This window comes from Melopsittacus undulatus, chromosome 21 (assembly GCF_012275295.1).
Source record: "Melopsittacus undulatus isolate bMelUnd1 chromosome 21, bMelUnd1.mat.Z, whole genome shotgun sequence".
NCBI lineage: Eukaryota > Metazoa > Chordata > Aves > Psittaciformes > Psittaculidae > Melopsittacus > Melopsittacus undulatus.
Window position 1 is genome coordinate 1,813,176 of NC_047547.1, and position 25,925 is coordinate 1,839,100.

The 25,925-nt window shown below is 50.6% G+C and overlaps 1 protein-coding gene across 8 annotated transcripts in view; it reads left to right on the forward strand.

Moving 5' to 3' along the window:
- Positions 1–25,925, forward strand: part of R3HDM2 (R3H domain containing 2) — a 37,331-nt gene that overhangs the window by 169 nt on the left and 11,237 nt on the right. For 2 of the 8 annotated variants that reach the window (XM_034071383.1, XM_034071384.1), the window contains exons 2-10: positions 18,883–19,081; positions 19,161–19,202; positions 19,821–19,907; positions 20,649–20,775; positions 21,515–21,593; positions 22,425–22,484; positions 22,868–23,008; positions 23,264–23,372; positions 24,524–24,619. In XM_034071383.1, coding sequence (XP_033927274.1) covers positions 18,914–19,081; positions 19,161–19,202; positions 19,821–19,907; positions 20,649–20,775; positions 21,515–21,593; positions 22,425–22,484; positions 22,868–23,008; positions 23,264–23,372; positions 24,524–24,619 — 909 coding nt within the window. In that variant the 5' untranslated portion in view covers positions 18,883–18,913. Of the gene's footprint in view, positions 1–276; positions 2,385–18,882; positions 19,082–19,160; positions 19,203–19,820; positions 19,908–20,648; positions 20,776–21,514; positions 21,594–22,424; positions 22,485–22,867; positions 23,009–23,263; positions 23,373–24,523; positions 24,620–25,925 lie in introns of those variants that run through there. The other 6 variants (XM_031052879.2, XM_031053086.2, XM_031052911.2 and 3 more) reach the window with 6 other exon arrangements.

Below are 25,925 nucleotides of genomic sequence, written 5' to 3' on the forward strand. Positions count from 1 at the left end.
GCGGCTCCGTCCGCTTGGGCCTTGGGCCCGGAGCTCGGAGCGGGGCCGCTGCGGGAGGCTCGGAGCGGGCCCAGTCCGGTGCTGGGGCTGGAGCGGGGCTGGCCCCGGCAGGCAGCGGAGGAGGAGGAGGAGAGGCCTCGCTCTGCCGGTGCGCGGCGGTCCGCGGAAGGGAGCGCGGCCTCGCGGGGTCCGGGTGTGGGGCGCGCCGCTGGCAGCGGGTTCCGGCCTCGGGGGTGGGAGGGCTGCGGGGCAGGGGCTCTGCGCACGCCGCTGACCGGATGCGGGCGCGGAAGGGCCGCTCTGGTGCCCGTGCTCCATGTTGGCACAGCGGAACCCTCACGGGGTGTGCGGGGAGCGAGGCCGTTGCCGTTCGGACACTGGGACTCGTGGGGAGTTGGCAGAGCTCCCACGTTGGGTCCCGGTTGTGTGTCTCGGCTACAGCGTGAGCTGGGTGAGCATCCCGCCTCCCTCATGGGGTTTGGGGTCCCAGATGTGCCCGCAGTGCTTGCCCGTGGGCTAACTGCGATCCGGAACAGGGCTTTGGTTTAGCACAAGGGGTGAATCGATTCCTGCTCCTGGAAGCTTATTTACCAGCTTGTACCCTGCTCAGTGCATCTGTCTGATGGGAGGGAACTGTTGCGTGTGGGTATCTTAACACACAGCCTTAACATTGCTTTCCTCCTGCACACTTAAAAGCTGAGCTCAGCTGCTTTAGCTCTGCCTTTCTTTGTGTTATTTGAGCGATGCATCAGTGTTGGCAGAAGATGTCTGGCAAAGCAAGGTGTGTTTCTAGGGATATGTGCTGCTAGCACAGCTGGGTGTGCAGTGGGAGCCGTAAGGGGATAGGTTTCAGCACAGGGAAAGCTAAACAAGCTTCGGGCAGGTGCCGAGCTTCCAACTTGACAACAGGACAGGTTTTATTGCACTTAGAGCTCAAAGATGCCCCTGGAATTGTGAGTACAAGGAAACCTGGAGTTTGTTATGGCTGCTGCTGCTTTCGTGGCCTCTCTGCATGCAAAGTGTCCATTAGAATCTGAACCACTCTGCTGAAGAGGGTTCAGATGGATAACGCAGAGCTGCTGTTAACCCTGCCTGTGTTGCTCAGTGCAGGTGAATGTTAGTGTCTGTCTGTGGGGTTGGAGCAAAGTCAAAGCTGGAAAAGTGGTAAGGAAGCTGAAGGGTTGAGAAGTGCTGAAAGAAGACTTGATAAAGGGAGATAACCTGCTGCTTAGGGAGCTATTTTGGTGCCTGTTGAAAGAAAGAAAGAGAGAAAGGGAGAAAGAAAGAAAGAGGAGTTAAGTCTTAACAGTGAAGAAGGGGGAAGAAGCTCTTTGGTGTGGTGGTAGGGCTGAGAGTGTGTTCTATGCCACAGGTGTCCCAAATCACTGCTGTGCACAAGAGCTGCTTCTCCCCAGCTGCATGGGGAGTGATGGGAGGATGGTGTGGGGACCTGGTTTGCGTGGCAGAAAGCAGATGAGCAGATCAAAACAGTGCCCTTGCTTGTCCTAAACCCCTGTCTGGGTGCTCCTTCTCCTGCTGGCAGCGTGCTGGGCTCTTGTCTGGTTTTCTGTCACTGGTGCTTGTTGGGAATCTCATCTCATTTCCTGCCTTGACCTGTTCTCCATCTGCCTTTGATAACTGGGACCTGGTTCCCTGTGGTTACTTCAAATAGTTCTGATTCTTCATGCTCCATTCTTTGTTTCTATCCTCTTTGCTCCCTGTAGCCTATTAAGGCTGAGTGACATAACCTCTGTGTCCTTCCTCCTTGAACTTGTGCTGGAAACTCTTGCTTGAATCATACCAGGTATTGCTTGCCATGATCTCCTTGATTAAATGGCAGCTCAGTGTTCACAGGTGATTTTCTGCCATCTTTTAGTTGTTCTTTTGGGGGGGTTGGTTTTGGTTTTCAGTGGATGGTTTCACTCCTCCATCCACAGCTGTGTTTTCATGGAGCTTTTTAACATAGATTGGTAAAGATTTCCACCTGTGTGTTCTTGTGTCTTCAGAATGCAAGGGCAGATTGTGTCTGCACAGTAAACTTTATAAACTTATTCCAGTGTATGTGTATCCACAAATAGATTTGTTTTAATGGCACAAACTAGAGGGTGAGGAAGGGCTTTAGGCTGGTTTTGTTCTGCTCTGTGCACCAAGATGGAATTCATTGGGCAGTAAACCATCACTCCAGGGATTGCACAGGTGAGGATGCATCTCCACAGGTTGCTTGCAGTGATGATGCTTTGCTAGAGACAGCCATGTAGCTTCTGAGGAGCCTGGATTAAGACTCTCAAATCAACTCCTGCCAGCTTCGAAGGAGAAACATCCCTTGGATCTGATCTGGGCTCTTATCTCCCTCCTGCTTGGAAGTGGGGACTGGTGCCCTAGAGGTGAGTGGGATACAGAGCCAATTGACCCCACAGTAACCAAGCATTGCAGGTTTTGCTGACCCTTCCTAAGGGATGCTTTGAGCTATCTGTAGGATAAAGCCTGGGGTGTTTTCACATTATCAGACACTTTGCAGCATTGTCCTCCTCTTTGGGTGAGTTGTAGGAGCTTTGTTTGCTTAGACCTTCCTAGCATCAAACCTACAGGGCAGGGACCCCTTCCACTGGAGCAGCTGCTCCAAGCACTTGTGTCCAACCTGGCCTTGAACACTACCAGGGATGGGGCAGCCACAGCTTCTCTGGACACCCTGTGCCAGCACCTCAGCACCCTCATTGTGAAATGAGATCTATCAGATCTAAACCTGTTCTCTTTCAATGTAAAGCCCTTGGCCTATCCCTACAGACCATGGTAAAAGTCTTTCTTCTCCATCTTTCTACCAAGCCCCCTGTAGTTACTGAAAGGCCACAATTAGGTCTTCTCTTTGCAGGATGAACAGCCCCACTACTCAGCCTTTCTTCACCTCCACCACCCCCCTTATAAACGTAACATGAATCAAAGCTTTCTCTGGTTACAGTGCACCCTGGGTTTCCCCCAGTGTCTTCTAGAGTTCAGACCTATTTTAACTGCTGTTTCTCATCTTCCTTCATATGGTAGATGTTGACAGATGAAGAAAACAATTGGTGTCTTGGAGAAATGTTAACTGGACGTAGTTTTATCATCTCATAATTCCTACCTAGCATCAGGCAGAGAAACAGAAAGGGCTTTCCTGCCAAAATGGGCAGGGTTGCATGAACAGTGTGAAGAACCAGAGAATTATGGAATGGTTTGGGTGGGAAGGGACCTTAAATCTGATCTAGTGAGTCCCAGCTCTGACATTTGCACGTGTAAGCATGCATGGATGCAGTGTACTTAATCTCATTGCACTGTTAAACTTCAGCTAGATCAGTGCTCATTTTAAGAACTTGATTATTTTGAAGGAGGAGGTGGCTGCCAGAGAGGCCACACTGCAGGACATGTGCCAAAGCTTTGGGAGCAGCTTTTGGAGCTGCCTTTCAGTCCCTCCTCAAGTGCAGCAGGTTTTGGTATCGCTCAGCAAGCTGAGGAAGTCCAGGGTAGTGGTGCAGCAAGAGGCAGGAAATGCAGCTTGGCACCTGAGTGCTGAAGGCTTTTCCAAGGGCTAAAGCTATTTTATTTGGCTGAAGATAAGCTCGAGTCAAGGCTGGAATTGGATGAGCTTTAAGGTCCTTTCCAAGCCAACCCATTCCATGATTCTATGATGTTGGAGGTGCCTGCAGCTGGAGGTGGATCTTAAAGGCTTGGAGAAGTCAGAGAAACAAGTGGTGATGCTGATAAAGGCTGCTTGGTCTGTGACAAGGGAAGGATGCACTCAGCAAGAGACTTCCCTCTATATTCAGCAGCATTGAAGCATTCAGAGCACATTTGACTTGCTTCCTGTGCAGAAGTACAGTACCACCTCCTGGAGGGGCTTGTGAGTTGTTTCTTAGTGCCTGCATCCGTCGATGAGCTAGTGTAGATCCCGTTTGGGTTTTGTTTCTGGAGAACTGCTTTAGGATCACTCAGAATCCCGCTGCCTGGCAACAGGAAGGTGCTGAGAGCTAAAGGCACTGCGTGCTTTTCAGCTGGTTCTATAAACGTAGCCCAAGTAGAGCAGTGGCAACGGAGATCTCTGGAGGCTTTAGACTCGAGGCAGATACTACCCAAGCAGTAGGGAGAGGTGGCCTCTGATAAGCTCTCGTGGCTGCTGCCCAACTGACTTTATTAAATCCAGGTTCAACCCAGAAGTGTAACTGTGTGTGCCTGTTCCCAGCAGCTTAGTTTCAGTTGGTGCATCAAATGGATGGCTTGGTGCAGTGTCTTCCTTCTGAATACTGCCACAAGAGCCTGGACCTTCCTGCCACCCCTTCCTCGTCTGTAAGAGAGCTTAGGACAGAGGGGCTTTGGACATGGGGAATGGCTTTAACCTGCCAGAACAGGGGAGACTGAGCTGAGCTCTTAGGCACAAGCTGTTCCCTGGGAGGGTGCTGAGGCGCTGGCACAGGGTGCCCAGAGAAGCTGTGGCTGCCCCATCCCTGGCAGTGCTCAAGGCCAGGTTGGACACAGGGGCTTGGAGCAGCTGCTCCAGTGGAAGGGGTCCCTGCCTGTGGCAGGGGTTGGAACAGGATGAGCTTTAAGGTCCCTTCCAACCCAAGCCATTCTATTGTATGATATGAAATGATTTGGCTGAGATAGCATCAAAAGGCAGAGCAGAGGCAGGGTGAGAACCCCAGAGTCGTTCACTTGCCTGGCTCACTGCTGTAGAATGGTTTCTAACTCATATGTGTTGCACTGCTAAAGTCCTAATCCACAGGACAGTTTTCATTTGAGGAGTGCCCTTCTGCATCAGTTTGTTCTGATAGAAGCTCCTGGTTGTTCCAAGATAAAGGCTGAGGATGCCAGAGTGAAGGAGTCCTTGAGGCCAGCACAGAAAGCATCTCAGAGAAACCTATTTGTAAGTGATGTGACAGCATAAGTATGGGAGCAAGAAGTCCAATATGCAGCAAAGCCCCATGTTTCTTGTGACTGCTGGGCAGGAGGTGAAAAGCAGTAATTTATACCTCAAGGTTTTTACTGGAAGTGTGATTAATCCACTCATACAGCAGAGCAATTGAACCAAACCATGTGTAGATTTCTCCCTCTTTCTCCATAAGAGCTGGAGGTGACACTTGAAAAGATGGTTGGATGTAGTCAAGGACCAGAGTTCCTTTCCCTCCCCCTTCCAATCTCTCACACTCTCCTCCATCTTTTTTGGACCCTTCTCTTGATTTCTAAGCCCCAGTGAACCCAGCTCAAGACCTCACAACCTCCTTCCTGCATGGCACCAGAGGTGAGGTGTGATGCTGCAGAGATGCTTGTGCCTGAATGTGGGCAGCAACAGGAGGATGGGCTGCTGCTTCCCTGCCTGCCTGTCAGCGCTGGGATTCCCCTCCATGTGTGTTGTCAGTGGGGCGCATGCGGAGTAGGGATGCTGTCTGAAGCCCAGTTTCATTATGTATTGGGAGCACAAGCTGTCTCTGTGTACTGCAGGCTGAGTCACTGCTGCCTCCCAGTGAATTTCGGGGATGATTATTGTATGTGGGCAGATGCAGCCTCCTCCTTAGAGCAGCTCACTTGTATATTTTTTTTAATGAAGTTTGAAAATCTTTATATATTCCTTTGACATCCTTTTCTTTGAGAAACTCAGTTCTCCTGAGCTGAATTTAGACACAAGAGCCACCTCATTAAAGGAGGTTCTTGCTGTATCCCAAAAGCTGACCTCTTTGGGGAGGCTTTAGGCATGCCGTCTATTAGGAAATAGAATCCTGTCCTGCCTGCTTCAGGACCAGACCCAAGTGAAGAGACCAGTCCTTCTGTTGTGACTTGACCTTGGGGAGAACACAGAACTGAAGATCCAAAGCACGAGGCGCACGCAGAGAGACGCTTGTGTATTAGACAGAGACATGGGGTTTTCAGAAGCAGTGTGCCTCATTGCCACCAATAGGTGTAGGTGAAACCCTCAGGCAAAGCCTCAGTGCTGAGCCCTGTACCAACATCATTAGGTTGAATACATGGGTTGTAGGGAGCATGGTTTCTTCACCATCAATGCCCCATCCCTGGCAGTGTTCAAGGCCAGGTTGGATGGGGCTTGGAGCAGCCTCCTCTAGTGGAAGTTGTCCCTGCCCATGGCAGAGGTTTGGAGCTGAATGGTGTTTAAGGTGCTTTCCAACCCAAACCATTCTATGATTCTATGATATTAAGGTAGCTGGGTTTACAAGAGAACAGCTGAGTGAAGAGAAAAGGCTCAAACTTTGCCATTAGAAACAGTGGCCACTCCTTTCACCATCACCCCAGCAGAAACCATTGGACAGAGCATCATCTCAAAGCTCCGTTGTTTGAGCTTCCCATGAGCAGGACACAGAGGGAGCCGGTGCCTGTGGTGCTGCTGCATGTGCTGCTGGCCTGGTTTTGGGTCTGTGCCTTGCTGCAGGGCTCTGATCCAGAGAGGGTAGCCCTGCTTTCTGTTGCCACGTTCATCATCATAACAAAAATAACGATTCTTTTGGATTCCCAATTGAAAGGGCAAGCAAATAAACAGCTGCTGGCATCAATACATAGAGCAGGGAGGCTGCAGCATCCGCGGGCTGCCCCGTGTGTTGCCACACATGCTTTAGTTCATGCCATCTCTCTCTGCTTCTCACTCCTTCCCCTCCGTTCCTCTGGCACTGGCACATGTTCTATTTTTAAAGCGTGCTGTGCTCTATATTGCGGCATTTCTCTTCCTGAATTATTTAGCAGTATTTGGAGCTGAATGGAGTGTGCTGTGTTTTCTCCCACTGCTCATTACTGCCCACGTGTCTGTCTTGAGCCATTGACAGATCTGGTTCATGTCAAAGCGCCCTGGCCACGGCGTGGGGAAGGGCTGGAGGGGACCGTGGGGCTTGGTTGTAGCCTGGATTGTTCAGACCTTGGTGTGTTTAATGCTCTTCTTGCTGGGATGGATGGGGAGGGGATGGTTGCCATGATAATGCATCCTCAGCTGAGGCAGGCTTGAATGGAAGGTCCCTTTTTAAAAGAGGAAAGGTAAATTCTTCCTTTCAGCCTCGGGAGAAGACTCCATGTGTGTGTGTGTGTGTGCAAAGGAGAGGACAGCATCAGGCTGTGGCTATGGGTGAGGTTGACTCAAAGCTCCTTGTGTGGTGCTTCGTTTGTACATCCAGGCCTTTATCCCTCAGGGATGGCAGCACAGCTTTCCAAGGAGCAGCTGGGCAAGGTGTTTCATCCCTGGGTTTTCTCCAGCCACTCACTAAACTTAATTCCCCTTCCTCGAGCCTCTCAGCATTTCTCTTTTCTCCTGCTGTCCCTTTCTTGTCCCCTCTTCCATTTGTGTGCCCCATGGAAAAGGATGAGGAAGACCAGAACATCCTTCCTTCAGCCCTAGCTGCAGGGATTCTGCTGGTCTCCTGCTTTCAGCATTTCAATGAGTACACACTCTAGGTTGGGATGTTGATGGAGCAACAGCTCCATGTTAGAGTAGCTCCTAGCAGTTCTCATCCTTCCTGCTTCCTGACTCCAGACACGAGCCTTCTGCTGCATACAGGCTCCTACAGAACCGAGCCTGGAGCACTTACAGAGCATCTTTGACTTACCACGAGTGGTGGTTGTGTTATGGTGGCTGCTGAAGCGCATTGCCTGTCCAAGCTGATCCCGTAGAAGCTGGGGGTATACCTGGCAGTTCCCTGAAGATGAGTCACATCTTGCCTGCAGTCTGCCTGCTCAATGTCCTTGGGAGCGTGTGCTGTCTGGAGAGCGTGTCTCTACCTCTCACTTGAGTAATGAATGAGGGATTGCAGCCTGCTGCTGGATGCAATGAGCAAGGTCAGGTCCAACCCAAAGCACAGTCCGTGGTGCAGTTCTCCATCTGATTGAGTTCTCTCCCTCATCCCCATGGGGCTGCAGTAGCTGAGGCTGGCAGAAGCCAGAGCTGCCTGCAACAGGGGGTCTGTCCCAGGCTCTTTTTCCCCTTTTCAAAGGGGAGAGGGAGTTTTTTGGTCTGGGTGGGTAGATGATTTAAGATTTAAGTCTCTTGGTTGTGCTCTTCTCCCTTTCTAAGCATCTGATGCAGGTTATCCATCACATGAGGGAGCCCCATCCTTGGCTGTTGGTGCAGTTCACACCAGTGCCATGCCACCACTTTGGTGTCCCCCTTCTGATGGGAATATATCCACTACCAAATGGATGTGTCTCCTTTCAGTAGAAGCTGGGCCAGGCAAAACAGAGCCAGGGCTCATTGTCTGCCAGGGAGGGAGGGGATGTGTCTTGCTGCTTCGCTCCCTTTGTTTGCTCTGCACTGTTACTACATTAAGCACAGGCAGTTCCCTGGCGAGCTGGGAGCACAGACAATACCTGGAGCTGCTGCATCCCTTTTGTGCCCTGCTTTCCCTGACCTAGTTTTCACAGGCACCTACGTGTGCAATGGCTCTCGGGTGTGAAAGGCAGGAGCCCTCTCTGTAGGCTTGGTCCAGCCTGCTGGTGGGGCTGACTCACTCTTCCTTCACCTCCTCCTTCTCCTCCCACCTAACATTGACTCTCCCCATCTATGGAGAAAGATGCCGCTTAGGAAATCCTCTGACACGCTTCAGGAAGGTGAAATGCTGAGCAGTCAAAGCAGTGGGCTTTGAATGAGCTGGACAAGTTCACAGGGAGCTGCATCTGTGCTGTGTAGGGCAGGTGCTTGTGTCCTCAGGCTGGACAGCTTTCCCACTCGGAATGCCATCTGCCGGGCGTCTTAAGTGCTCGAGATGGGGTTTCTAGGCTTAGGTTATGGAGCTGCTTTTCCTTCTGCTTTCATGTGGCTGTTAAGAACTGACAGTGGGGTTTCCACAGAGGGTCCTAACCTGGTTGTGTGCTCTTGCTTAGCATGCCTCTGCCAGCGAGGCATCTCTGGAAACAGGGAGAAAGGGAAGAACAGCAGCCAAAGTTCCCCCCTTTTACAGTACTAATCTTATCACTGCAGGGCTCCAGAGCAGAGAGTGCCAGCAACTGTTCTTAACGACCCTGAGTGGAAAGGCAGCAGACTACAGATGTTCCTTAGCAAGATAAAGAGATTTTAAGGCTCTCTCCATGTGGAGCAAAGATCCTCAGCTCGGGCATGGGATGCTGGAGTGTGCTCCTGCACCTGAACGCATCAATCCATTCCTATGGCTTGTTCATTTGCTGGAGCTTCTTTAGGGCTCAGAACTCCAGGCCTAAAACTCCAGGGGCCCAGGAATAAAGAAACCCCAACCAGGTGAGTTCAAAAGGGGGAAACCCTGATGCCAGGTTGGTAAGCTCACCTCTAAGTCCTGCAGCTTGGCTGGGTTCAAGCGGCCACAGGGAGTCACTCTGAGCACATGCCTTCTGCAGGGGAACATGAACATCCAGCCTGGCTTCTTGCTGAGCAGCCCATGGAGGTCGTGGTTCACTTTCCTTGGACAGAACTGGGAGGAAAACCCTTGAAATGGCCAGTACCAGGAAGCATAAAAGGAGCTTGAAGCCTTTGGATCTGTTTTCCTTACGCCTTCCAATGGAGAAATCTCCTATAACATCCATGCAGCCCATGTGGGTGTCAGTTAATTGTGGCCCTCCACTGGTAGAGCATTGCAAGTGAGTTTTGTCTTATTGCCCCTTCTGTCTTGCCCCTCTGTTCCCTTCTCTCTGGTGGTGCAGCCACGGGACCCCCTCTTCAAATGTGGGTATTGCTGTGGGCAGAAGCAAGGAGCTGTTTGTGGAGCCAGGATCCCAGCACATCCAGCAGGAAGAGGAGGAGCATTCACCTGCTTTCTGCATGGGCTTGGTTCAGAAGGCTCTGAAGCAGGTTAAGGCAGAAGCTCATGCCTACCTTTAAACTGAAGTCCTTTGCAAAGCAAGGCTGCTTTCCAAACTGGAACCTGAGTTTGTGACAGAGCTGAGGTGTATCAGGTTGCTGATTCTGCCTCCTTGCTTTTCAGAAGCTTTATTGAGCTGTTGCTTTGGCTGGGAATCATAGAGAAGAAGCTGCATTAACTGCACAGAAGTGGTGAAGTCCTGAAGAGACTTTATCAGCACAGCACCATGCGATTTGCCATGGATGCTGTCAGTTAATGCTGTGCATCTCAACTGTCCCACTCAAGCCTCTTCATCTGCTTGAGCCCAAGGCCGAGCTTGCCTTCTCATCGTCATCTCCTTTCTCTGCAAAGCTTTAGGCTTTACACAGGAGCCCTGCTACCTCTTGCTCTGCTGCCAGATCAAGCAGCCTCCTCAAGAGCTCTGCCTGAGCTGCTCGTGTTTGAAGTCGGTGCTGGCCCCCAAGCAGATGCTCTTTAGCTCCAGCTGTGTCTTGCTAGGATGGGCTCCTGCCCAGTGGGAACCATTGGTGCAGAAACATCATAGGATTAACCAGGTTGGAGAAGCCCTTTAAGCTCATCCAGTCCAACCATTCCCCAGCACTGCCAAGGCCACCCCTAACCCATGGCACTGAGGTCTCATCGACACCATTTGTGAACATTCCCAGGGATGGTGCCTGCAGCCCTGCCCTGGGTAGCCTGTTTCAATGCCTGAGCATCCTTTGGGGCAGGAATTGTTCCTCAGCTCCATCTAAACCTGCCCTGGTGCAGCTTGAGGCCGTTTCCTCTTGTCCCATCCCTTGTTCCTTGGGAGAAGAGACCCTCACCTCACTACAACCTCCTTTCAGGCAGTTGTCGAGAGCAATAAGGTACCCCCTGAGCCTCCTCTTCTCCAGGCCCCCCAGTGCCCTCAGCATGATTCCTGCCTGCTCTTGACCAGTGTTTGGAGCCATAGGCAGATGATTCCTGTAATCCAACAAGAAGGAGCATCCGGGCCTGGCAAGGGACAGGATGTGCTTGAGATCCATTGTGGAGTCTGCCTCTGCCTTAGGTGCTCACGAGTAAGCTTTAATATATGGAGAGGAGACTTGGTTGCAGCCTGTGAGCCTGGGCACCAGGTCTGGCATGGAAAACCTCTTCCTGGGGGAGAATTGAAGGGGGCTGCGAGGTTTCAACCCCCTCCAGGACCATTTGCATTTCTTGTTTCTTAATCAATCACTAAGAAAAAGATACCCAGCTGCATTGCAATGAAGCCATTAACAAACTGCCCCCATGGAAGCAGGATGGGAGCAGGGCAAGGCTGCCCATGACCTACCTCAGCACATGTAGGGTGTTCTGCACAGCACGGTCCCCACACTTGGATTCTCCGGGAAGATGCTGATGGTGACTGGAGCTTCTCTCCTTTGGTCCTGCACTTCCGTCCGCGTTGCCCCTGTGCCTGGCAGGGGAGGGATGCTGCATCTTTAAAGCCTTTTCGGGGCTGTGCGGAGGCAGCTCCATTGAAGTATTTGAATGAGAGCAGGAAGGGGGGTGTGTGCATGTGGCTATTGGCAGAGCTCTCTTTGACATCCCTCTCAACAGCTGGGCTCTGCTTTGCTTCAGAGCTGCTTGTCAGAGCAATTAGCTTGCTGTAGCAGCAGCGACCATCGCTAGCGTTTTAGTCCGGGTTGGGAGCGATGTTATCCTGGCAAAGTTCCTCTTGAGCTGGTCGTGGCAATGAGGGCTCCGTTGGAATCAGGGGACAGATGACCTGCTGAGAGTGCAAAGCCACGGCGGTGAGTTTATTTTTAGACTAAGTCTTCGGTTATTTTGGGCTTGAGAGAGATTGACTGGAGACTTTTCCTTCCCCTCTTCCCCGTCCCCACACTGTGTGGAATACAGCATAGCTCTAAATGCAAGTGTTTCGGGGCTGGGGAGCTGGCATCGTTCATCTCGGGTGAGTAAGTGACAGGATTTCTGCTGCTTTGCTGGGGTTCATTTAAAATGGTGCTGTGCTAAAAGGCATATGTGGCTCTGTGAGACTGGAGAGCTGAGATGAGCTTTCTCCTTCCGCCTTTTGTGATGCAGGGGATGCACCGACGGCAGGGAATCCCCAGCAAGCACACTGCACTCTCCCATGTCATGAAGGAGTTCCCTGTGACGGTCTCATGGGTTCTCCTTGTGTCGTAGCTCGGCATTTCTGCAGCTTGCTCCTGGCTAGTTTCTCTTTTGCCAAGACAAACGGCTTCCTGCTCTTCTGGGTTATACAGGAGGGGATTTACTCGCTTGAAGCTGGCTAGCTGGGCAGAAACGTTGGCTAGTTCACTGGCTATGTGCCACAGGATGCTTATGCAAGTTGATGTTCTGTAGGACTGTATTTGTGTTCATCTATATATGTTAACCCCATGTTTTAATCATTTTAAACCTATTACTGAAGTGGGTTTAGTTGAGCCAGGAGCTGAGGTTGCTTTCATTGCCTTCTCACACAGGTTCATCACCTGGTCTTGCTTAAAAAACCTCAGGGTACTGGAAATGGTGTTCCCTTCATCTGAGATTTAGGAGCTGCTTTTCTTGGGCTTGATGTTACCTACTGCAGGGTATTTGTTCAGGTGTGTTGGACCCGTTTCCTTTCCCTTCATGTCTTTAAGATGTCATGGCTTGCAGATCCTCAAGCCTCAGATGATGCTTCCAGTTTAAATAGGATGCTTCCAGTTTAAAGCAGCATTAAACTGGAAGCATCCCTTGTGGCTTGAGGATCTGCAAGCAGCAGGAGCGGCCACTGCAGTGAATGGTGAAGGCTGTGGGGACAGTGGGAAGGGGAACATCTTGCCCCTTACCTGCTCTGCACACTCCTTCTTCTCTGTCAAGTCCAACTTTTGCAGCTGGCAGCCAAAAGATTAAGCTGATGTTGGTTTTTTTCCCCTTTAATGATCATCATCATTCCCTGCTTTGTGTAATGATCAGCTCCAATCCTGGATCCCACCTGGAAAACAGCCTCAGTCTCTTCTATTTGCTGTGTACCCCTTTGCCCTGTAGTGTGTCAAGCAGCTCAGCATCAGCATGGTGAGAAGCAGGAGCATCAGCCTTGAGAACAGGGGGATATAGGTAGCAGCCCTGCTTTTTGAATGAGGGAAGCCCATCATTCCAGGTTGGAAGGGCCTCAAGGATCATCTGGTCCAACCTTTCTAGGCAAAGCATGACCTAGCACCCTGTTTGATGGCTGATTGTTCTCATTGGGAAAGATTTTCCTTATATCCAGGCAGAATCTCCCCCTCTTGTGCCCAGCTCCCCCTTTTCCTTGTGACTCCTGCTCAAAAGCCTCTGTCTTTGTGGCCACCCTTTTAATCCTGGACTATGGTGACAAGTTCTGGCTGAACAGACCCAGCTCTCTCAGCCTTTCCTCACACAGCCACCCAATCCTCTCAGCATCATTGTGGCCTTTCTGCAGCCTGTCCACACTTCTTTTCATGTATCAGGGATGAGCACAGCATTCCAGGTATGGCCCAGCAGGCACTGAGTGGGACAATGACATCTTTATCCCTATTGGTGATGCCTGTGTTGATGTTCCTCAGCATCCTGTTGGCTTTTGTGCTGCAGCTGCACACTGGTCACTCAAGCTTGTGTCCATCCCAAGAAGAGATCTTTCTAATGCCAGGCATTCTGCTGGAGCCTGGTTACCACCTCCATCTCTTGACATGGAATTCCACTGTGGATGGCTTTAGGTGGAAGGAATTCTGCTTGGGGGTTCTCTGGAAAAGTTAGGATGCATCAGGGCTTTGGAAGGGTTAACAGAAGTTCCTGCTCAATGCTGTCCTATTGCATCCTGACACAGTGAAAAGGAGGTGGATCATTCCTTGCTTGCTTTTCAGGAAACCCCTGTGGTGGACAGCCCTCCTTAATTGTTGCTGGGAAACTGCTTTGACGTCACAGGAGCAGTTCCCTGCTCTTCACATGAAGACAGGAATAGCTCAGGATGGGGACAGGGAAACCAGGGGAAAAGGAGAAGGGAACTGTCTGAGGGGGAGATTCTCATCTTGGATTGGTCTTTATATCCCAGGGACCCTCAGAGGAACTGTGGTGGGACTGGACCTGAGCCCTTTGTGCCTATGGCTTCTGTCATCCTGTCGTTTCCACTCTCAGCTGCTTTGTGGTTTGGTTTCAATTGCTTGTAAGCAAGGAGAGGGTTCACTGCAGCTCCCAAAATACAAGGGAAAGAGAACAGCATCACTGTTTTGTTTGGCTGGTTTTAACATCAAATCAGTAATACTCCTTTGACTTAGGCTGAAGATGGCTTCTATGGCTTTGAACCTCAAGTAAAAGGAACTTTGAAGCCAGAGGCTGTTTAAACTCACTTTCTTCAGTATCATTTGACCTCCTCCTCCTGGAAACCCTCCCGTGGTGGTTGTGCAGTAGGTTCCTTTCTCCCAGTGATGTCCTTTCTGTCCAGCCTTTCTAGGAGACACGTAAAGCTGAGGGCATCTAATAACTGGAGCAGAAACTCTGCATCTCTTTCTTCATGGCTGCAGAATAGGTGTGAGCAAAGTTTACTCATCCGGTTCCAAGTACTTCAGAGATTCTTCTGTACCCAGAAGTGCTGTAGAGCAGCAACAAATGCCCTGGGTTGCTGATTTGAGGCTGGTGCTTCCCACTGGAGAGCTGGAAATGCAAGTAAACTGCCTGGCAAAGAGGTGGTGTGGAGCAGTGAGGCTCCATTGTCAATGCTGAGCGCTGCAAACAGAATTCCATCTCCTTTTCCTCCAGTCTCCTTTCCTTGTTGGGTCACTTGAACATAGAAGCTGTTCCAGTGCATGGTTCCATAACAGGCAATAGCAGATGCATTATTTTAAGCTGATTTCTAACCATTTGTCGTGGTTGCTCACTCGCATTTTCACGTGGTACCTCCCTCCATGCACCATTTTCTCCTCTCGATGCGTATATAAAAGGAAGCATGCCTCCAAAGTGGAGCAGGAAGCCAAATCGGGGTGGGGAGGAGGCTTGCAGTGGGATCTGGGGACCTTTACAGCCTCTGGCTTTGGTGCTGAACTGCATTATCTTCCCCAGGAGATCTCCAGCATGCCTGAATCCAATGATTGCCTTCTTTCTGTGTCATCAACTTATTCGCAGCAGCAATGAGGTGGGAGCTCTGGTCTTGCATAGTATATAGGCTGCTCCAGGAGTCAAAAGCAAGGACCCGACTATGCAGGCAGTCAAGCTGGATTCTCTGAGCCCATCGGTCAACTCCGCATTGAAGCTTCCTGCATATGGTGACTCTTCCTGGCACTGCTATCCCCAGTCAGCAGTTTCCTGGTATAGGGGGGGAAAACCCCACACACTTCTCCTTTGTCACTTTGCTGTTCTCCTTTGGCTGTGAGCCCCTGGTCGAGCTGACTCAGTGATGGCAGCTGACTGAATGATGCTATGGACCTTGCCACCTCTGTATTCCTGGCAGAGGAACAGGATCTGTGTCGCTTCACTGACAGGCCATTCCTCCCCTTGCGTTGGTCCTTGTGGTAAGGATGCTTCTGAGCTGGGATACCCTCCTAACTGGTACAGGGAATCCTTCCTTGGTTCAATATTTGCTCGCAGTCTGAAGGCTCAGGGCTGGGTTACAAGTGGAAGATGCCTCCTTTGCTCCTGCTAATTCAGCTGCTGCAGTGAAAGGCAGCAGTTTAAGTTGCATGAAAAGAACAGAGTGGCCTTTGGGGCAGGAAGCAAAGACCTGGCTTGAGAGAGAACATCTGGAGGGGCAAGAAATTACTTGTTCTGCTTTGAATGTTGTGCTAATTCAGATGCCCCTGTCCTGGTGAACAGCCTTTCTAGAGGTACTTAGAATGAAGAAGCACTCCAGGATTCCACCTCTCTCCAGGCTCCAGTTCCTATGTTCCTATTTAACTGGTGTTATCTTTTCCCTCCTTGGAGTTGTTTGGGTGGGATGTGCTGGAGACCTCCTGATATGCTCCAAAATTGACCTTGAGGGGGCTTTGCATCTCACTTGCATTTCCTGTCTCCTTGTTCCTATAAGGTTATTTCCACCTGAAGTCGAACCTTTCTATCTGCATCATCATTTCACCTCTGATGTAATGTGGGGGTGGAGATTAAGATATAAGGCAGTGACTAAGCACTGGGAGCCTATGCACTGTGCAGTCAGATACAAGTGGCCTCCTGGGCTTTGGGTTGGATTTGGTTGGTTTTTCCTGTTTGTTTTGGGTTGGTTTGGGGTTTTTTTTTGCTAGGTTTTGTAGGAACTGAATGGGAGTGAGGAATTAAATCCTTCAACTGGTAATAAAACAATGGAGAGAATTCAAGACAGGTTGATTCATTGGCTGAGATAGTTGCAGTTTATGAGTGTGCCTGGCTATGGTGTTGGGGCTTTCTCACTGCTCCAGGTGCTAGTTCTAGGTCAAACTGTTGCCCCTGATAGGGTCTCCCCAGCAGGAGCAGCTCTGCTCTGGAGCCAGGCTGGGAGAGCTGGGCTCATTCAGCCTGGAGAGGAAAAGGCTATTTAAGAGAAGACCTGAGAGCAGCTCCAGTGCCTAAAGGGGCTACAAGGAGCCTGGAGAGGGGCTTTGGACAAGAGATGCAGGGACAGGCCAAGGGGAATGGCTTGAACCTGCCCAAGGGGAGGCTGAGCTGAGCTCTGAGGCAGAAGCTGTTCCCTGTGAGGGTGCTGAGGCGCTGGCACAGGGTGCCCAGAGAAGCTGTGGCTGCCCCATCCCTGGCAGTGCTCAAGGCCAGGTTGGACACAGGGGCTTGGAGCAGCTGCTCCAGTGGAAGGGGTCCCTGTGGGCAGCTTTAAGGTCCCTTCCAACACAAACCAGTGTGTGACTGATGAAGCAGAGTGTACTCAAAAGGCTCTTTACCTGTTTGCTTTCAAGCCGAGGCTTCAGACCTGTTGTGGGATGCCCCTGTCAGCAGTGTCTGTGCAGGCAGCTTCCATTCTGCAGAGCAGACTGGACCCCGAACGGAAGGAGCTGTTTCTGGATCTGTGGTGGCCCTCGTAGCTTGTATTAGCAAAGCCTTGAATCACAGCCTCCTGTTACATCTGTGCTTTAATACAGCAGAAACGGTGGCCTGGCAGAAGAGGGGAGGACAAAGCCTCTGTGCAGGCAGGGAGCACTGTGCTGCCTGGAGCAGAAGAGCCAAGGAGCCTTTAATGCCTTGAATTTGCAGCCGCCTCCACTTCTTCCTGTGAAAACCTTTTCCTAGAGCAGACGCTGTGCTCAGGAAGGGGAATGGGGGGGGGCGACTCTAAATCACCCCCAAACTCATCCGGTTGCTCCTAGCGACAGAGCCTTGTTGCCATGGAGCTGTGATTCTCATTGGCTGCCTCCAGAGCCAATGAGCAAATTGTTGGTGCGAGCATCACTTTGTGATAAATGATGCTGATACTGAAGCCTTACACAGAGGGGTGAAGGGAAACACTGAAGGCCACAGCTTATTGGGGTGCATTAGCAGTTGCACCAGCAAACCTCCCTTGGGCTGGTCCAGCTCATCCTGCCTACATCTGCTTCCAGTGCTCAGAACTGTCATCACTGTCCACCCAAGCAATGTGGTGGGGACTGTCCTGTCCCCCAGTGAATCACCAGCATCAGGATGTATATCTCTGAGCCCTCAGAGCACTTTAACTCTGCTTTAGTGTGCAGTTGGATGTGCTTTTGTTTCTAAGTGTGCTTTCCTTCTATGTTAAAACCAGCCTGAAGAAAGCTGCTGTTGTTACGGCTGTGTCAGGATTTCTTCTTGGCAAGGAGGCTCTGCAGCCTTCTCTACAGTGAAAACTCTATTCCATTAACACTGACCTGAGCTGAGTCTGAAAATTGCACCCTCAGCAAGTTTGATGGCAACCCGGAGCTGTGTAGTACAACTGATACACTGGAGGGAAGGGATGCCAGCCAGAGAGACCTGGACAGCCTGGAGAGATGGGCCCCTGCAAACCTCATGGGGTTCTACAAGGCCCAGTGAAAGGTCCAGCCCCTGAGTCAGCAATCCCAAGTACAAATACAGGCTGGTTGGAGGATGGAGTGAGAGCAGCCCTGAGAAGGACTCGGGGGTGTTGGTTGATGAGAAGCTCCCCATGACCTGGCTTCAGTGTGCACCTGAGCCCAGAACCCCCCTGTGTGCATCCCCTCTCCAGGCTTCCTGCAGCCCCTTAGGCACTGGAGCTGCTCTAAGGTCTCCTCTTCAGGAACCTTCTCTTGTCCAGGCTGACCCAGCCCAGCTCTAGGAGCATCTCCATGACGTCCTCTGGATCCACTCCACCAGCTCCACATCCTTGTGCTGTTGCCCCAGAGATGAACACATCCTCTCTGTGGTGTCCCTGACAGGGCTCAGCTCAGTCCCACCCACCCCAGAGTCCTCTGAACTTCCACTTGCTCTGCAAGCCGCTGTCTGTCACAGCAGCTCTTGTCTGCCACCCCCTTGCTGCATCCCACGTCTGTCCTGAGGGAGCAGGGCTGATTCATTCATACCAGAAGGAAACCTCCTCTTGAAAGCATCGCTATGAGAAGCACTAGCAATGCACATACCTTCATTGAGATATATGTGCAGGGAAACATCCTGCAGGGCTGCTGGTGGGGATAGAAGCTGTATTGTGAGGGGGCAGCCGACAGATACCAATTCAGTGGCTCTGAGTTGTCTTCTCTGGAAGAGGAGAGGGAAAACTGATGATATTCTCCTTGTGATGCCAAAGTTCTGTTGTAGGATGATGAGAGAAGATCCCTTTACTGTGCTCTGAGGTGCTTGGTTTGGGGCTAATGAGTAAATCAAGCAAGTGCTCCCTTTTCTGACCTAGTTGCTGTCAGAGGCATGGGAGCAGAGTACAAGAGTACCCTTGAGCTCCATCACTTCTTCCTTTCCTGGAAAGGAGAATCATTTTCATATCAAAGAAGTTCTTGGGCTCAATACCTGCACTGGGGACCTCTGTGTGTCTCAGAGACTCTGATCTGCCCAGCTCCTGCAAGGTCCCCTTGAGCCACTCATCCAAGGGGTTGTGCTGTCCTTAGGGTGCTTGGTTTGGGGTCTTTGTAAGTGAGATGAGTTAAAAGCAAGTTCCAGCCTGCATGGACAAGAGCCTGTGTAACAGCTAAAAGCTCTCTCCAGCACCTGACTCCCTTCTCCCTTTTGGCAGGTGCCCGTTGCTGCGGTGTAGGGCTCTGAAGATGTCCAACAGCAACACAGCCCAGGAGTCTCTGGAAATAATGAAGGAGTCGGAGAAGAAGGTGGTTGAGGAATCTGTGAACAAAACCAAATACATATCCAGGTCACCGAGCAAGGAGGAGGTGGAGAAGGATGGTGGGGAGGAGGCCAGCGTGCGCCAGGAGTCTCAGGTAAGTGCAGACAAGGGGATGGTGCCTTGGGGGAGTCCCCCACATTCAGCTCTCTGCCTTCTCTTTCCTTTTTCCATAGAGGCGAACTTCAAGCCATGGACATGCCAGGAAAAGAGCCAAGGTACGACCCCTTCTGATGTCCCATTCTTCACTGGGGCCACCCTGCACTGAGTCGTGATCCCAGGCTGGTACTCTCAAGCCTTTCCTGTCTGCAGATGCAACAATGCAGCACATGATGGCTCAGGACAGTCACTTGCCATGCACTGGAGCAGGAGTGCTCCTTTTTAACACATGAAGGAACTGTTTGCTGCTGTTTACTGCCACTCCTTTCCCTTCCCCAGAGCCCAGCACACCAGAAGTGAAATTCAGAGGTGTCACTGGAGGGGCAGGGCATGTTACACCCTCCAGTTAACAGATAGAGTTAGGTCCAACTGCCATACATAAGGCAGAACATGTCTGTGCACCTCAAGCCTTTCTCTTTCTTGTTGCTCCTCCCTGGGATCTCGTGTGACTGGTTGATATCATAGACTCATAGAATGGTTTGGGTTGGAAAGGACTTTAAGATGATCCAGTTCCAACCCCTGCCATGGGCAAAGACACCTCATGCTAGACCAGGTCGCCCAAGGCTGTGTCCAACCTGGCTGACTGTGTGAGTGTCTTGGTAGTGCAGCATCATGACCTTAAGTGGGTGCATTTTAGCTGCAGTGTCTTAACTGTCCTCTTTCTTTTCCTTTTCCAGTCTAATTCAAAGCTTAAGCTCGTCAGGAGTTTGGCTGTATGTGAAGAATCATCAAGCCCCTTTGTAGATGGGCTGCTGGAGTCACAGGTAGGCCTAGAACAAGACAAGCTGTGGAGCAGGGAAGCCCAGAAAATCCTTGTCTTGCTGGAAGTGGTGTCCTCTGAGAGCCAGGAATTTTCCCCAAGAGACTACTTTTGGAATGGGTTATGTCTGTGGGCACTGCTCATACATGCAAGGAATCATCTGCATCAACCCACTGAGCACCCACAACTACTCACACTGTGCAAGCTTATGCCCCCAAATGGTGCTTTGGCCTTCACAAAAGCCCTGGGCTTCTGGCCATGGGAAGGAAGATTTGATCCAAGCCCTTTCCCTGATGCTCAGGCTGCAAGCAGCCAGCTCACAGAGCAAAGAGTGATCCCCATCTGTGGTCACTGTGGGCAGTGAAGAAGCTGAAGCTTGGAGGTGGGCAGCGGTCAGGGAAGTGCTTTAGAAGTCTTCCTGAAATAGTGCAGGGCTCACCTTAGTGAGTCAAAGATGTAGCAGCATCTTATCAGCTTCAAATAGGGAAGTGTATGATTTAGATTCTGAGGAGATCCAGGCAAGTGACAACAGTGACAAATGCTCTTGAGAGTCCCCTCAGTGCCTGCCAAAGGCTTCTCATTGGAAGGAGGGTGGGGAGAGAGACTGCTTTGGCTGTTCTTAGAATAGGGCTGCTTGTGAAATGGCTCACATCCACGACCTGAATCCCCTGCCTTTCAGTGCTGTCTGTCCCAGCTCCAGGGAATGTTCAAGTGACTCAGACCAGCCTGGGGTATTCTGTTGCAGGATATCATTCAGTTGCACGTTAGCTGCCCTTCTGACAAGGAAGAGGAAAAGTCCACGAAAGATGGGGCTGAGAAAGAAGAAAAAGATAAGAATAAAGAAAAGGCACCAAGGAAAATGCTGTCTCGAGGTGAGGTGCTTGATGGTGACTGTGTCATTTCCATGACATCCTTTCTGGAGCAGAGCCTGCAGAGTGAGGGGAAGGATTTCTTTAGACTGCATGTGCCCCGGCAGACTTGCAGGCTTCCTGCATCATTCCTAGTGACCTGGTGGCTTTTTAGCTGTGCAGATGCAAACCCAAGAACACCCATCATAAGGACTTTTGCTTCCAGTTTCGATTACCACACGTGGCAAGCTGTGAGGCTGCAAGAAGGTCAGCTCAGTTTCTGCTGTACAGTCCTGCGTGTGTGATTTTGGGGCATAGAAATGGCTAAAAGATACACATTTAATCTGGTGAGCAAATTGCAGCTGAAGTCCTTGTACAGACAGCTCTGCACCGGGGCAGGTTCAGTTTTGCTTGCTGTTTTAGGTGTGATTGCTTTTAAATGACAAAGAGTGTGGGGAGAGGGGAAGAACAGGATTCTTCCACACCCAGTATCAAAGGTGCAGAAATTGCTTGTACAGAATATGCTATAATAGCATGGAATATCCTGAGTGTGCTCCAAGTGGTTGGGTTTAGGGACAAGGTTTCCTTCCATGACCCGATCTCATCTCCCTCTCTCTGGCATCCTCCTCCTGTGTGCCTTGTACCAATGCTCCTGCAGCCCATAGCAGAAACGGGACATGAAGACATGCACCTCTTCCCTTCGCTCTGTTCTGTTGCAGGGTTTTGTTAACTTGTTCTGCTGTTGCTGTTGTGTTGTTTTCAGATTCCAGCCAGGAATATACAGACTCCACTGGGATAGATTTGCATGAGTTTTTAGTAAATACACTGAAAAAAAACCCACGGTAGGTGCCTTCTCATTCAAACCACTTGCTAATGGAGTGAAGGGAGGGAGTAGCTGGTGACCAATGAATCATAGAGTGGTTTAGGTTGGAAAGGACCTTAAGATCATCCAGTTCCAACCTCCCTGCCATGGCCAGGGATGCCTCACACTAGGCCATGTCACCCAAGACTCTGTCCAACCTGGCCTTGAACACTTGATTGACTCTTAAACCCATGGAGTTTGTGTGCACGTGTGGATATGTCTGTGTCTTGGGAGGGGAGGGCATTACAGCAGCTACAGAAAGTACCTGCAAGTGTGTTTTACCTTTCAGAGGGTGTTACTGGAGCTGGGGCAGTGTAGAAACCAAAAGGACAACTGTGATTTGATACACTGGAGTCAAGCAAAACATGTAATTGTGTATGATGGAGAGACAGTGTTTGTTTGAATGCAAGCAGGAAGGAAGCTTGATTACTTGAAAACCCTTTCTATAACTGATTGTCAAACCCCAACCTCAAAAGAAACCACTGCTGTGTCAGTAATAAATAGAATCAAGCCAAATGCTGGCATAGGAATAGCAAAGCTGGAGTCTCTACTAGTGGAGCTTCCAGCAGAGCAGAGAGTCAATATTACCCAAAGCCCACCATGGTGTAAAACAACTTTAAACAGCCAAATATCTGGCAATTCATTTACTGTGTATGAACAAATGTGGAGTTCACTCCTGTGAAGGGTGTGTGAAGCCTGGTTAAAAGGGTTGCTTGCTCCAGGGATTTGTGAGTATGTCACAGGGAAAGGGCTATCACACAGAGAATTTCACTCTTTAAAGGTGGCCTTTTCCTTTTTGTTTTCTTGGCAGGGATAGAATGATGCTACTAAAGTTAGAACAGGAGATTCTGGAATTTATTAGTGATAACAAGTAAGTGATTGTCATGTTTGTGTCATGCAAAAGAGTATGGAGTGTCTTTTGGGCACGCTGGGAAGAGGCCTGTTCTTTTGTACATCCTCATAGAGTCATAGAAAGGTTTGGGTTGGAAGGGACCTTAAAGCCCATCCAGTTCCAACTCCCTGTCATGGGCAGAGATACTTTCCACTAGGCTGCTCCAATCCCTGTCCAACCTGGCCTTGATCCTCCACCTCTGTTTGTCCATACAAAGTGTGACTAACTGCTTGGCGTATGTGCCATGGTCTGATGTGGGATCTGGTTAAGGCATCTCCAGCCTTGATCTCTCTTTTGGTGTCAGATGATCATTGTCTGTTTCAAAGCCTTCTAAGTTCTAATGCTTTCTCCCCTCTTCTCAGCAATCAGTTTAAGAAGTTCCCTCAGATGACCTCATACCATCGGATGCTGCTGCACCGGGTAGCTGCCTACTTTGGCATGGACCATAACGTGGACCAAACTGGGAAGGCAGTCATTATCAACAAGACCAGTAACACACGAATGTAAGGGGGAAGGAGGGGAGGAGAACAGCTGGGCTGGAATCCCTTATCCTTCATTTCCAGTCCTATTTGCAAGCCCTTCCTAGCTCTCTAGTTCTCAGAGAAGAGGCAGGAGCTCTTGTTGCCCTCACAAAGGAGAGATTTAACACAACAAACACCTCTGCACACCTCCTTAATCCCTGCAAAGCAGTGGGTTTAGAGAGACAGTTCTGTGCCTTGTGTTCCCCCTTCTAACAAGGGCTGGTTCTTCCTTTGCAGCCCTGAGCAGAGGTTCTCTGAGCACATCAAAGATGAGAAGAATGCAGAGTTCCCGCAGAGGTTCATCCTAAAACGAGATGATACCAGCATGGACCGAGATGATAATCAGGTAAGGGGTGGTAATGCAGTGTCTCCATACTTTGTGAAAGTCAAATGTGACTTCTCTAAGCTGAGAACTCTCAATTTCTCTTGGGTTTCCTGCAGTAACCTTCTTTAATAGAAGCTTCCACCCCACCCAAGCAGCTGCATCTAGCTATATCCTGAAAACCTGACAAAATACTGTGGAAATGCATGAAGAATTTGTGTGGATTCTGTGGGGGGTACTTCCCTGTACCCTGAATATCATCTGGTGGCTGGGCCAGGCTTTAAGGTGAAGCCTTTTGCTAAGGTTCCCTTGGAAATGCCCCAGAGCTGTGTTGCCAAGCATCTCTCCCACCCCTTCCTGGGGCTTGCAGCGAGTCCAGCTGGGAAGTCAACAGGACTCAGAGTGCTGCTGGAAGGAAACCATCGGCAAAATGCAACACTTTTTGCCAGTCATCCAAGCTCAAAACCCTCCTGGATCTCTGGCTGCCCTCAGGCTGTCTCAGGTGGCACCAGACCCGTAATGCAGAGCTAGCTTGTTCATCTGTGGCTGTGTTCCCAGCCTGTGTCAGACAGACTCTTGAACGTCAAAAGTGGGGCAGGAGAGGCAAGAGACAGGAGACCTCTTCACCAGGGATCTCAGGCTCTTTGCTCTTGTAGCTCCTATCTTTACATCGCCCCAGAATACCACTATCCCTTTGCCTTTGGGTCGTGTTGCTGAGCTTAAGTCGTCAGGCTGGGGAGCTGATCATTGCAATCAGTATCAGTTTCTGGTTTCCCCGTGGTGGCACTCTGCAGGTGACCCACGAAGCACAGAATTCATGTCTGAGCAGGAGTTTGCTGTGTTGGCATATGCTCCAAAGAGCAGCCTTTAGCTTTTGGCCCCTGGGCACAGTCTTCCAGAAGCATATTCCTGATCTGTCCTTTCTGAATCAGGCAGAGTAGTTGTGCTTGATGCAGGAGGTGGAGTGCACTAAGACCTCCAGGAAGTTCATCCCTAGACATAGGTGTTCTGAAGGTAGGTTCAAAGGCAGAGGCTGTGTCACTGCATCCAGGCATCATGCACGCACTCCGTAATCCACATCCACTTACACTGCTGCCTAAAAATGCCAGCAGCTGACTGAGCCCCCTGCTCCCATTGGCAACTGCTGACCCGCTGAGATGTGTTTGTCCCTTCAGATCAGACTCCCCTTGCAGGATGGGAGAAGGAGCAAATCTATAGAAGAGCGAGAGGAAGAGTATCAGCGGGTCAGGGAGCGGATATTTGCACGAGAGGTAAGCTGGGATGACTCACTTGCCAGGTACCCTCCTGGAACGTTGTGGCAGAAGCTGGCCTTGACTGTACTGAGAGGTCAGATCTTGGCAGTGCCTTTTCTACCAATTTCCAAGTGGTCTTCCTAGGGTTGAATTCCAACTCCTACCAAAGATGTCTAAGACGTTGAGATAGAGGAGCTACACCTCCACTCCCCAGTCTGCTCCTTCCCTAAATTGCCTACTACACGTGTGGGGACTGACAGAGGGGGCAGGTTTGCTCCTTGCTGCCCAGCAAGATGATAAGCAAATCAATGGATGAATCTGAAAGGAGCTGCAACTTCGACCTCCTGACCAAGCAGTGCTGGCCTTGGAGTATCAGGCAGGGCTCTGTGCCTTTACAGGATGAATTGGGTAGTACATTTGTTGTCGTTCTTATGGAGTGTCCAGCTTGGTTAGTGCTTCTTTGAAATCTCTGCTCCCTACATGGAACTCCTCTAAGTTGGAGCTGTGTTCCTTGCTCACATCTGGCTCAGAGAGGCTGCTGTGCTCTGCTCTGTTGAGTATTGTCTGCCAGCTGGAGGCAGCTCTCCATGCTGTGCCAAGTGATGGAATCAGGGCCGATTCCAAGTGCCCATCTGCCGTGGATCACGTTCAAAGTCCAGCTCCTTGCCTGCTGCTTTTGAGCACCTTGGGGAAGACGCCTTTCATTCATCCTAATGGGAATTGCCATGTGCCTGCCCAAGGAGGATGTTAAGGCAGCCGCTGTGCTGAGCTGCGTTGAGTCACCAGGCTTCAGCCAGTGACTCTCCAGCCGGTTGTGATCAGGGACTTGTCTTCCATGCACAGGCCCAAAGCCATCCAGACAGGTTAGCAAGCAGCCCTGCCTGTAGTCCTGGACTAGAGCATGTGTTGCCCTGTGTTAGCACACCATGGGATGAGCATGTACTTAGTGTTGCTCTGTGTTCATGGGCTGAGCCAGTGCTTTGCTTCTGACTTCCAGAGGCAGGGGCGACTCTTGCAGGGTGGCCTGAGCTGCCTTTTTGACATGGCTCTGATAATTGCATTTAGCAAATAAGGACCCTTGTTATGTCTGCCCTTGGTTGTTCCATTGTCAAAGCTGCCTTAAAGCAATGAAGGAGGGAGCTGAGGACTCAGATTTGCAAACTCTTGAGACATCTCAGGGTCATAGGTACTAGGAAAGGTTCCTAATGGGCCTGGATGGAGAGCCAGGTGGGCCTGGTATGCAGCAAGACTCCTGAGTGACTGGTGCACAACACAAACTGTGTTCAAGTCCCGTACTGTTAGTGCTTTGCTCCTCTCTGCTTGG